This window comes from Ochlerotatus camptorhynchus, unplaced genomic scaffold, assembly GCF_037179485.1.
Source record: "Ochlerotatus camptorhynchus isolate MF236.1 unplaced genomic scaffold, CSIRO-AGI_Acam_v1.1 ptg000324l, whole genome shotgun sequence".
NCBI lineage: Eukaryota > Metazoa > Arthropoda > Insecta > Diptera > Culicidae > Ochlerotatus > Ochlerotatus camptorhynchus.
Window position 1 is genome coordinate 4,015,134 of NW_027040812.1, and position 12,009 is coordinate 4,027,142.

Genomic DNA, 12,009 nt, shown 5'->3' on the forward strand with positions numbered 1-12,009 from the left:
TCGGCCAGTCAGATGTCGTTTTCGGATTGCGTGATGAGATGGAAAGTGCTTTATCCCAGGACGACCAACCGACCGACGACGCTTGATTAATAGCGCATACGGTTCTGAAGCATTGAATTTTAATTGGCCTGTCAATTGTGACCGGATTTATCTTCAAAGACGAACAAAACCCTAAGAGATGCAGCGGGAGATGTCCAATAGCCAAGGGAAGTGGTACATTATTCAAAGCTCATAGTGTGATATCAGTCATGTGTCAGTCAAGGCAAACCAAGAGTAGTGTATAATCAAATCTCAGACTGGTAAGAGGCCTATTCAGTCAGTTGGATCATTTCAAGATGAGAAGCCTTGTAACTTGATGATGATGAAGAAAGAAATTTATACACCACATTGGTTTGAATGTATTTTGTGCGATAGAACTCAATGGACCGTTGGTAATAATTCTATATCTGTTCTTGTGGTGGAAAACCTTGGGAAGTGTATTACGGTATTTTTATTAATTATGTATATCAATGATGTGCAAAGAGTTTTACGGATATCAACAAGATTAATATAATCCACAAATGGCCGCTATTGTGGCTTATTTTACATAACAAATCAGCCATGACAACGGCCATTTGTAAATTCTATAAACCTTGTCCTTAAAGGCCGTGCACAAACCACGTATACAATTTAGAAATGGCGAGGGGGATGACGAATATCTGTGGTCAAGATATTTAATCGCTATCAGTGTGAGGATTTTTTATCTTTTTTTCTACACCGTCTTACACAAGTGGGAGCTGGGTATACTCCGGCATACATAACGGTTAACAAAAAAAAATCAGTGACTTTGCAACTAAAGGGGTCTAAAATCTCCTTAAAGTTGATGATAATACTACTAGAAATTAACGTTGTGGTTCCGCAACCATATTCATACCCAAATAACATTGTACGTTTTATTGAGGTTTTAAAGCATTCTACAAGTATAAATCTTGGGTTCTACAGAACCTTAATAAAACCAAAATTGTTACTAGGTTAGTTTCTGGGAATCGTCTAGCACAGATGGTGAAAATTTGAAAGATCAAATAAAACATACTGAAGTTCATGAAAATGTAAAGATTCAGCTCCAGCAACGCCACCTTTCAGGAACATGTGGTTAAGCCCCTTTCATCTGGACAGAAGAAAAATTGACCATAGTGAGCAAGTTTATCATGGTCGTGATATTGAATCAGAGACGAAAATTCCTTCGCTGAGAAAATGACAACATTAATTTATTTAATTGCTAAATACCTTTTTAAAAAACACTATATATATACATGCACCATCACTTAGTCAATTACGTAACAAAATTAATATTTTTTTCACCATCCACCATTGTTTCCAACAACAGAAAAACCCCTATCAAATTATTAGCACTCCTCAATTGATGGATGCGTTTCTCACATTGCTATGCTTCACATGTTAATTTCGAAAATGATATATACATTGTTGACTACAAGTGAAATTTCGCAAAGCCTAGCGTTGTTAATAACATTAATTGTAATCGATTCGTAACATAATTAAAACAAATTATAAATCATTTTTACACGGAATGGAAATATGACCCGAAACATTGCAATGTATACGATACCAATTAAATTTATTTATAGTCTAATTTGGCAGGAGAAGCATGAATTCACGTGCTGCTATTTATATGTTGTTGAGTTAATATTTCTTTTCGCTACTCTGTTTTGTTCTCAATAACGACATAATGATAATGTTGTGTTGTGACTGTTCATTGTGCATTCAGTAAGTAAATCATTATGCGCCAATTATCATCAACCGTTGTTTTCGGCACCACCCACTGCTCCACCGCCAGCTCCACCGCTAGCACCAGCAGCCACGCCTGCTCCAGCCCCCACGCCATGCTGTTTTTGAACCTTCTTCGGTAGCAACATACGCAACGGGTCCTTATGGTAGCGGGCAAACACCTCCCGCTTGAAGATCTCAAAGTACTTCCGGTTGACATTATTTTGCCGTTCACGCCAAGCCGGTCGACTTTTTTTATTCTGTAGACCCCAGTGTACGGTGAAAAGGGGCGTCAGCACCTGAAATTGGTACCCAGCGACGAACATCTCGTAGACCTGTAATTAGAGAAAAAAAAGGTGGAAATTACAATTATGATGGAATTGGTACAGATTCACAAATTTGCATTCACCTAAACACAACTTCATATTACTAAGGATCAATTGGATATGCAACAGCTTCGAGAGAGATACTTGTACTACCGTTCAGTTATAATGCTCAGAAGAGTGCTCATAATGTCTCCAAGTTCAAATACCCATAAAATATGTATCTTTAATAGATTTCCCCATCGAAAATTTCTCCCTTCCAATCATATGGCAGCGTCATACGTCATAACTCCATTTCTCATTCTACTGTTCTCAGAAAAAAAGCTACTTCCTATAACAGTCAACGCAACGTGAGGTTCAATATTGACGCCAAAGATCGAATTCCCGCACATTATTCGACCATAAAATCTAACCTTAACACACTCACATTTCACCGGATTCTTGGCCACGTTACCCAATCCACCAATGCACAGTGGTCCAAAATGGGGATTGTGCAGGAGAGATGCGTTTTGAGTCTGAAATTTATACCTTAGAAAAAAAAAGTCTCCTCTACAAAGTTGTTCCTAACAGTTAAGCCTTCATTTATGCAGGGTTGCTTCGACTCACTTGCTATAAAACAAAATGTTTTTCGGAATTATGAAATTATTGGATGTTAAAATGATATGTTTTACTTGTAAGTTACAACAAGGGGTTGTAAAGTATTACTTTTTCTCATAAACCTCAATAAGTGATTTTATGATTCGTGAGCGTTCACTCAGAATGAGTGCTCACGAATCGTAAAATCGGCAATTGTGACTTTCTGAAAGTAAAATTGACAGGTTTATGAGTTAAACACATTATTTACAATCTCCTAATGTAACTTACAAGAATGTATTATCATGATCTCATAATTCTGAAAAACATTTTTTTATAGCAAGTGAGTGAAAGCAACTAGGTGTATACTAGGGTGGTTCTTATTATCATTGACAAAAATTAAAATATTCAATTTTCGGCAAAGTGGTGGCTCAGCTAATTTCAAGAAAATTTCATAAAGAAAGCCTGAATTGTCTGATTTAGAGCAATTTTCCTCAACTATCTTATTTTAATTTTCTAATTATTTTTTCTTTACATAATTTTTAGAGCTTTTGTAGACGCAATTTTTGCCACGCAGAACTTGTGAATATCTTTTGCCGATCAAGTGTTACTGACATTTTTCTTATGACAGTACGTCCTTTTCAAATATTAATATCTCTGGTTGTGTAAAACATTAAATATATATATATAGTCGGAGACGAGCCAGCCAACGGCTGAAAGTCTCCTTAATAAAGATATAAATAAAATAATTAAATATATCTAGATAGAGCTGAAATTAGGGCGCAACAGCTTTTGTAAACAATGACTTCTCTCGATTATTTCTCGAAAGTCATGGCTGTCCCTGGCAAATCGACATAACCAGCGAGTAAGGGAAGACTTCCCCTACCCGTTGGATAAGTTGGTTTGTGTAGGCCTGCCTTGAATTCCTAGAAATTAACGAGAAAAGTCATTGTTTACAAAGAATGCTACGCCCCAATTCTAGCTCTATCTAGATATGTCTTTGAACAACGCGCTTTCAAACGTATTTTTTTATATGATATAACAAAGTTCTTTAGTTTCAAGTATTTTTTTTGTTCATTAATTTATTTGATAAGGCTCAACCGAATTAACTTTACAGAGCCGAGGATTCTTGTTCACTATGTAATACATCTTAAAACTTTAGTCAAAAGGTACAACACAATAAACATTTTATCTTCCACTATCCAACAAGCCTCCTCAACCAGAACGGGAGCCGTTGCAAGTGGTTTCATTGTATGGCAGATTCGCCAACGGGGGCCAGAGTGCTTCCATTGCAGCAATGGACGCAAAACGTGGTCAGCACTCACACATTAATCACGAAACGGTTGTTTTCCAAAGTCGACGACGCATCGACCGACAAAACTGCTAATGAAGAACAATTAGGAGGACCACACAATGGTTTCTTCCGAGTAAACAAACAATCGCGTGACACACATTGAGAGTGGTCTGCTTCTATCGACAGCCGAGTGCACGCTGTCTAGTAATTTTGCTAAACAAAAACTTTAATTCGGCATCGTAAAGCTACTACGAATGCACCTGGACGAATAAACGAACTTAAAAAAACACACACACTCAATTAGAGATGCGTTTTGTTTTTGACTACCTTACCCGGTAGGAACAACTTGGTAGAAGCCACTTTTTTATTCTAATTGTTCCAATTTCAGACCCTAAATGCATATTTCCTACTTTATTCTCATTCTGTACCACTGTGCAATGGACCAATCTTTGAGCTTGGGAAATTTTTCGCTTCACAGCAATGAAGGGACAGTGTAGGGGGTGTGATTTCAAGAAAATCCAACAAAGCCCAATCATAAATTTGCTGCTTTAATGATTCTGCGTGGCATCCCCTGTTGGTCCAGTGGCCATGTGTGTAAACATGGCGAGGGAGCAAAGTGTACAATAAATGTAACGGCCGAGAGTGCACAAACAGAGATAAACCTGGTTGAAGGCGTGGGAGAGTGACTCGGATATTTATATTTTTAGCGTTTATTGTTGGGGGAGGGATGGAACTCGGTCAAAGAACAACTTCACTCAGAATACAACTGGTCGTTAATGTCGTTGAAGGAAGTGGGAAGTGACAATTGAATTAAATATAATATAATGGAGCAACGACCAGTTGGTTTTCTTTAACGTCATTTAATAGACATGGACAGGGTAAAAACTGGACAGCTATGGGAACGCAATATTACAACGATGAGATGCTCCATTAATCTTTTAAAAAACTCCTTTACTGCAGAGCTTCTCAAATTAACCTTGTTTTTTTTTGTCAAGAAGCAGAGTGACGGGCAATCATATTTTAGAATTTTCCCTTAAAATATTATTTTAAAAGCTTGTCCTAAATGCTTGCCCATCACTCTACTCCTCTGCTCTAGTAAGGGAACATCTTTCCTAGATTAATGGAGCATATCATCTGTTATATCATACGAAAAAAAACGTATATGACTAGACACTATGACTAGACGTATCTTTTTTTTTCCTTCATTTTTGTTTTCCGTCGATCTAGTTTTCTGTGCTGAGCACCAATGCTACCGACACCAGGGAGGCAGCTCCCACACCTGGACTCTACATATCGATCCATCAACGCATGAACCGGGGTTCAACGGCTTTACTTCCCTTATGTTATGCCTCAGAACAAACTCGGCGGCTCCGACTGGGATTGAACCCAGGCCTGCTGGGGTGGGAGGTAATCACGCATACCACTACACCACCGGGGCCGCTGAAATACATATCTGTTATAGTTCTTTTTTTTTTAATTGATAGTGAAAGTAAATAGTGAAAGTTAATAGAAAAAGTGAAAGTGATACATTAGTAGTTTAGAATTAAAAGGAAAAACTTCGTAATGAGGTATACAATTATTCTACTAAGACGCTCATCAATCTATTTACATTACGAAAACCATACTTCCATAAGAAGTGTCTTCACACATATAAAAATAAACTACACTTAGCAAACTTGTCCTCAACGTTCTCGGTCAATGTTTTCGGTTGGTGAACGATTTTTTACAATTTCCATTTAATATTAAAATGCAATTGACCATGTTGATATAAACGACTAGTGTGGGACTAAAGACTAAACTCAAAAAAAGTTAGACACCCAAGAATGGTCCCAAAAACTCATTAGTCAGATTTTCTTCAAACTTTCAGGGAATTAAGTACAACGTTATGGTTAGGTTTCTATTTCATTGCTTTGTTGGATCTCCACTTTATAACCGAATGCCTTAGCGGTGCCGGTGGTGTAGTGGTAAGCGTGATTACCTCTCACCCCAGCAGGCCTGGGTTCAATCCCAGTCGGCACCGCCGGGATGTTCTGAGGCATAACATCTCTGATCAAGGGAAGTAAAGCCGTTAGTCCCCGGTTCATGAGTTGATGAGTCGATAGGTGGTAGGGTCAAGGTGTAGGAGCTGCCTCCCTGGCGTCGGTAGCATTGGTGCTCAGCACGGAAAACAAGATCGACTGAAAACAAATCAAAAGGAAAAAAAAAAACGAATGCCCGCACCTCCCCTGATACCACTCATAAGGTTTTGGGTAATGGTGGGGCCGACTTCTTTTGATACTTCTACCAACTGTTTCTTGAACGCCAGCTCGTTCTCCACCCAGACAACCAGAATGAAGTACAGTGTCTCTCAAAATTGATCGTACAGCAGTTCTTAAATTTTAGAAAAATGGCTCTAAAAGTACAAGTTAAAAATATACGTCTCTGAATTTTTGACAGCTATCTCAGCATACATTTATCAATTATTGGCTCAGTATTGGGCATATTTGGTTGAGTTTACAAAAAGTTAGAGCAATTTAAAGAAACGCATTTTTCTTGAAAAACCTTTTATTCTTGAAATAAAATAAACAAAATGTTTTGAAATTTCTCTCAGTTTTCGTCATAATAAAAATCATTCATCTGCCACTTATTTTACTTAAATTCGTCAACTAGGTAAAAAGTTGACAATTGAGCGTTTTACTGAAATTAATCTAACTTCATACAGGCTCCTCCAATAAAGACAAAAATTATAGCAATAAATCAATAAACATCTGTTCAATCACCAGACACGATTTTTAAAAATACCTCTTTTCCCCATGATTAAAAAACAATTCCTCTAGAGTGTACGATCAATTTTGAGATACACTGTATATTCAAAATTGTTTCAGTGATATACAAACATATATACATACAAACAATTCGTATAGAATGCAAAAAGACTGCTTTTACGTATACTTTTGTATAGCCTGTAGAAAACGGAGAATCGCATGTTATGTTCATAATACCATCATGTAAAACATGATGTTATAGAGCTCTATGAAGCTAAAATTTGAAAACGCAAAAATCCGGAACGGAAATCTTGTTGGGGTTTAAAAATACGTTTTATTTTGCCTAGTTCAATGTAATATCTATACTACACTGGCCCACATTTATATGGGGGAAATTTTTTTTATCATTTTTCCAACGGGTTAACCCATAGATTTGTGCCATTAGGTGAGAAAACCACTTGCTGAAAATTTCAGCTCATTCAGATGTAACACGAGCTGGTGCTTTTGATTTAAAATTGAAATGGGGATTTTGGTTGGAATGTATGGAGAAATAATATTCCTTCTTTCTTTCGTGCATATAACTGGTTCAGCAAAATCGATTAAGCTCAGAGTTTCCTCACACGTAGCTTATACTATAAGGAACAACTTTGCCAAAGACAGCATCATGATTCAGTTACACACTTAGAAAAAATAATATAAATTTAGGTGCTCTGGACATATACGGCCGTCAATTTTGACATAAAATTGAGTCATAATAGACGCAAAATTCAGCTCAATCAAACCTACTTTTCGTCGAGTAACGAACTTTTCAGTCTCAGAGCACTGAATTTTACATTACATGTTTGTTTACGTCTCATCCTTTATGTCAAAGATAGATTCCGTCACGTGTAAAATTAGGTATTTCTAAGTGTGTAGTATTATGAAGATTTTAATTATTTTACTTAGATGGGCAGCAATTTATTGAAACTAAATACTCTAAAAAAAATAAAAGTTCATTGTTGGCCATCCCTTGTTGGCTGCGCATCTCCACAATCCAGCAGGCCCCTCGATTGATCGAGCGAAGGTAACCCTGGCATGCGATCGCCTGTGACGGATAACTGGCAATGAGAATGTGGTAGGTCTATCATCGATCGGGGTAAGTGTCAGTTAACCAAAAACAAAGGCCATATAGCCAAGTAAATCTAAAAGGCCGTGCGGTATAAGATTTGTGCTTAATACTAAATTATGTACATTTTTTCATAAAAGGGATTAATACTAAATAATAGTTTATACTTACATTTCTACCTAATCAAGCGAGTATAATTAAATTAAATTGAACCTATAATTATCCTAAACCTGAATTAATAGCTTCTAGGGTACTACTGCTAAATAGAGCTACTATCTAACCTCAAAACTAGCCTACAGAGTTGGAATCGCGGTAAGAAAATAAATAAAATAGAATTTCTTCAAAATCCAAACGATACAAACATTACAGCTTGTCGCATTCTACTCTCAAAAACAGCTAAAATCAAACAACTACAGAAAGGGGACTAAACGTGAGTAAAAATGAAACACTTATTACAAATCAAATTTACACCTAGAGCTTACACCGATAATGATCGCATACATGCAAATAAAATTATTATAGAACACACTTATAGATATATACAAAACACATTATAACTTAAACTATGTAACCTATTTACAGGAAAATTATAATATCTCTACGAATTCCTATATTCTGGGTTCTGGTATTATATTTACGGAAGAAATCCCCTGTCCACCTGTTGCCTCTCGCAACATTCATATTATCCACAGGCCACCATGCAGGCCCGTGTCTTTAGGTGAGGTAACCACTCTCTGAATACTTCTGCTGTTTTTGACGTTACACGGGCTGGCGCTTTTGGTTTAATGTTTATATAGGAGATTTGGGTGGAATTTTCATATACAAAATGCTCATATACATTCAAAAGCGAATATCTCAATAAAACTAATTGGATTCATGAAACAATCTTCAACAAAGTTGTTATTAATTAACTGAACTACAAGTTTTGAAAATCTGAATCAAATCGAAATACGGAAACTTTTCTTTGATCGAAAGAGTGTAGGGGTGTCATTTTTTCATGTACAGTACTTGTTCGCTAACTGGGCTAAACGCGCAGTCCAGTTAGCGAATTCCACTCGATAACTGGGCTGACTAGTCAAACGTCAAAAAATACTGAGAGGAACTTCGATGAATTGTTTGATCAGCGTTTAATTTTTTAATGCGCATTGAATTAAAACAGGGAAAACATTGTTATCATTATTTTCAGCATTCAATTTTGCGAGTTTAACGCTCTCGCTAAAAACGCATTCAAGTCCTGCTTTCGGAGTGAAGTGAAAATAATTACTAATGTATTTATAATAACACTTAATATTCCATTCGAATGCCCCTCATCAATTTTAACAACGAAGTGTCAAACTAAATGTGACGTCTATGTTTGACGTATGACTGCTTTTTACTGGGCTACAGACCAGTTAACGAACGGCCAGTTGAAAAAGCAGCCCAGTTACCGAACAAATAATGTATTTTATCCAAATTCCCCATACCCAATGAGCTGAATTTTTCGGATTATGGTTTTCTCACCTTAAGGCACAAACCTAGGGGTTGGCCCATGGAAAATTATAACTTTTTTTTTTGTGGGCCAGTCTAAGCTAAACATTAATAGGTATTATGCTTATTGTAAGACCATTGATTCAGTCTTCATTCTTACCATGGGCCATTGCTCGAAGTTTCTTCGTACACGGCCCATCATTTTTTACACGAGCCCTGTTCCCACTTGATTGGCTGCCAAATTCCATTTCCGCTTAAAATCCTTCAGGTCTTTTGCAATTCCACCCTTTTTCTTCAGTATGTGCTTCACAATAGTCCAGTATTCCTCAATTGTCCTTCGCTCCAGAAAATGTGTTGGATTCATCTATTTGAAAGTCCGGTGAGAATTGGCAATCCACCATATGCTGCTCAAGAAAGGGCAGTAGTCTCTTCCATAGGCACTCCTAGGTATAGGTCCCAGAAGTAACGAAAGTTTCGCTCTTCAGCCCACAGCTGCAGATTTCTTACCAGACAAGGATCTTTTTGGGGAATTTTGGCTTCTATTTGATTTTACATTCTTCTGGGGCACTCTTCCGGTCAATCGAGACCTGCCCAGGAATTAGATCGAAAACTGCCAAGAGCGGATAGACCGGGATTTTTGTTTCGAACGTGCGGGTTCGAATCGCGACGTGCTTGTTCCGATGAAGCCATGATGTAAACAAATGAGCTTATACTGACAATCAATACCTACTGTTATTAGGTTATTAGGTTATACACTCATACACAATAAAATTTACAAAAAAAAAATACTCACAAAATGCCTTAATGTCAGCGTTTTTAATGTGTCCGCATTTTTTCGAGATCATCCTTTATTAGAGTTAAACGATTATTTGGTACAGCTTGTTCGTAAGATCGCTGAGACTGTAGAACTTCAAGATATTAACTCCAGAATGATATGAAGAACTAGATATGGTATATCAATAGAACTTTGTGTCCCATCGAATGTAATTGAGTTTCATTAGGCTCTATGGGCTCAACAATTTTATAGAGACATCGTTCAATGTTTTGTTGAGTCTGTATAACTACAAGATCTACTACCCTAACATATTTCTACTGTTCAGTCCTGATTAGCCTCCCACAATTTGAACTCATTTGGTAAGAAACTGACTTGGCACAAACCATTAGAAGTTTACATGGATATTACCATGAAAAAAAACCAAACTTTTTGTTCATTGACTAACTTTTTCCATGCTACTCTGTTAAAAAGTTCTGAAAGCTTTGTCAGCTACAACTTTGCATAAGATTATTTTTCAGCTAAACGTCAATTTAAATAGTTATTAATTGTTTAAGAGATCAATAATCTTATGGCATGATCCAGCAGCTGTTTTGTGCAACACTGCACAGTAGTCTAGAAGGGCAAGTTTTGCGAATAAATTAAAAAAAAGTACATAAAGATGAAGTTTAATCAAGTTGGTGTCTAGAGACAACTTTTTAGTTAGGGTCATCCATAAATGAAACTCCATAGGACGCTACTTAAAAATTCTAACTTTTTGTGCATGATAATTTACGATTGCAAAATATTCAACAAAGTTGTAGAACTCATCATTTCCATAAACATTGCTCATGACACCAACTTGATAATTTGTCATTTTCGTTGAGATATGAAGCATTTTTCATGCAAACCACTTTAAAATCGTTTTTTCACTCGAAGTTTTTTAATTGTTTTTTTTTATGGCAAACTATTTTTGAGAGAATTTTTTAAATTTCCAAAACACACAACTTTCTAGAATACTGCAAGATGTTATCTTGTCAGCTTCAACATATACAAACGTTTATTACATAAAAACATACAATTTTCCACAGGTCATATCTCAAATTGGGGCCAACATTTTCAAAAAACTGGCGCGGCATGATTTAATTTTTTTTTCATTAATTTATTTGATAAGGCTCAACCGAATTACCTTTACAGAGCCCATGATTCTGGTTCACTATACAATACATCTTAAAACTATAGTCAAAATGTACAACACAGTAAATATTTTATCTTCCGCTATCCAATAAGCCTCATCTACCAGAACGAGAGCCGCTTCCAGTGGTTTACTTGTATGGCAGATTCGCCAACGAGGGTCAGAGCGCTTCCATTGCAGCAATGGACGCAAAACGTGGTCATCTCTCACACACTCATCACGAAACGGTTGCATTCCAAAGTCGACGACGCATCGACTGAAAGAACTGCTGATGACGAACAATGAGGAGGACCACACAATGCTGGCTGCCGAGAAAACAGACAATCGCATGACACACATTGAGAGTGGTCTGCTTCTGTCGACAGCCGAGTGAACACTGTGGCATGATTTTGCATGTTTCAATAAACATTTTCATTTTAAAGTTTTGGAGGGGAAGTTGTGTGTTACTGCATGAGCGTAAATGTTTTTCAGTGAAAAACACATTTATATTAGTTTTTTTCCAAAGTAACTTTGCGTTTTTATGACATACTTTGATAGGAAATGCTTGATTTGTATTTAATAAAGTAGCTAGAACTCCAGGACTAAGAATTTACTGTAAAACAATTTAATGGGCACATATTTGAATAGATATTGAAATACTGATCTTTTGATGCTTGCTAAATTTTGGTGCGGTGATCATATATTTAAGTGAAATTACTGAATAATCCAGCCTGATATTCGACCTAATTGCGTCCGGCCTAATGACTCTTCAACATCAAATAGAAAGTACACGAGTTCGATGACGATAATGCTA

At 36.7% G+C, this 12,009-nt stretch overlaps 1 protein-coding gene across 1 annotated transcript in view; it reads right to left on the reverse strand.

Annotated features, from left to right (window-relative positions):
- Positions 1–1,298: 1,298 nt before the first annotated feature.
- LOC135708004 (beta-1,4-glucuronyltransferase 1) overlaps positions 1,299–12,009 on the reverse strand; it is a 106,179-nt gene continuing 95,468 nt past the window's right edge. Inside the window, exon 4 of the mRNA XM_065229940.1 lies at positions 1,299–2,099. Within this exon, the coding sequence (XP_065086012.1) occupies positions 1,794–2,099 (306 nt within the window). The 3' untranslated portion in view covers positions 1,299–1,793. The remainder of the gene's footprint in view (positions 2,100–12,009) is intronic.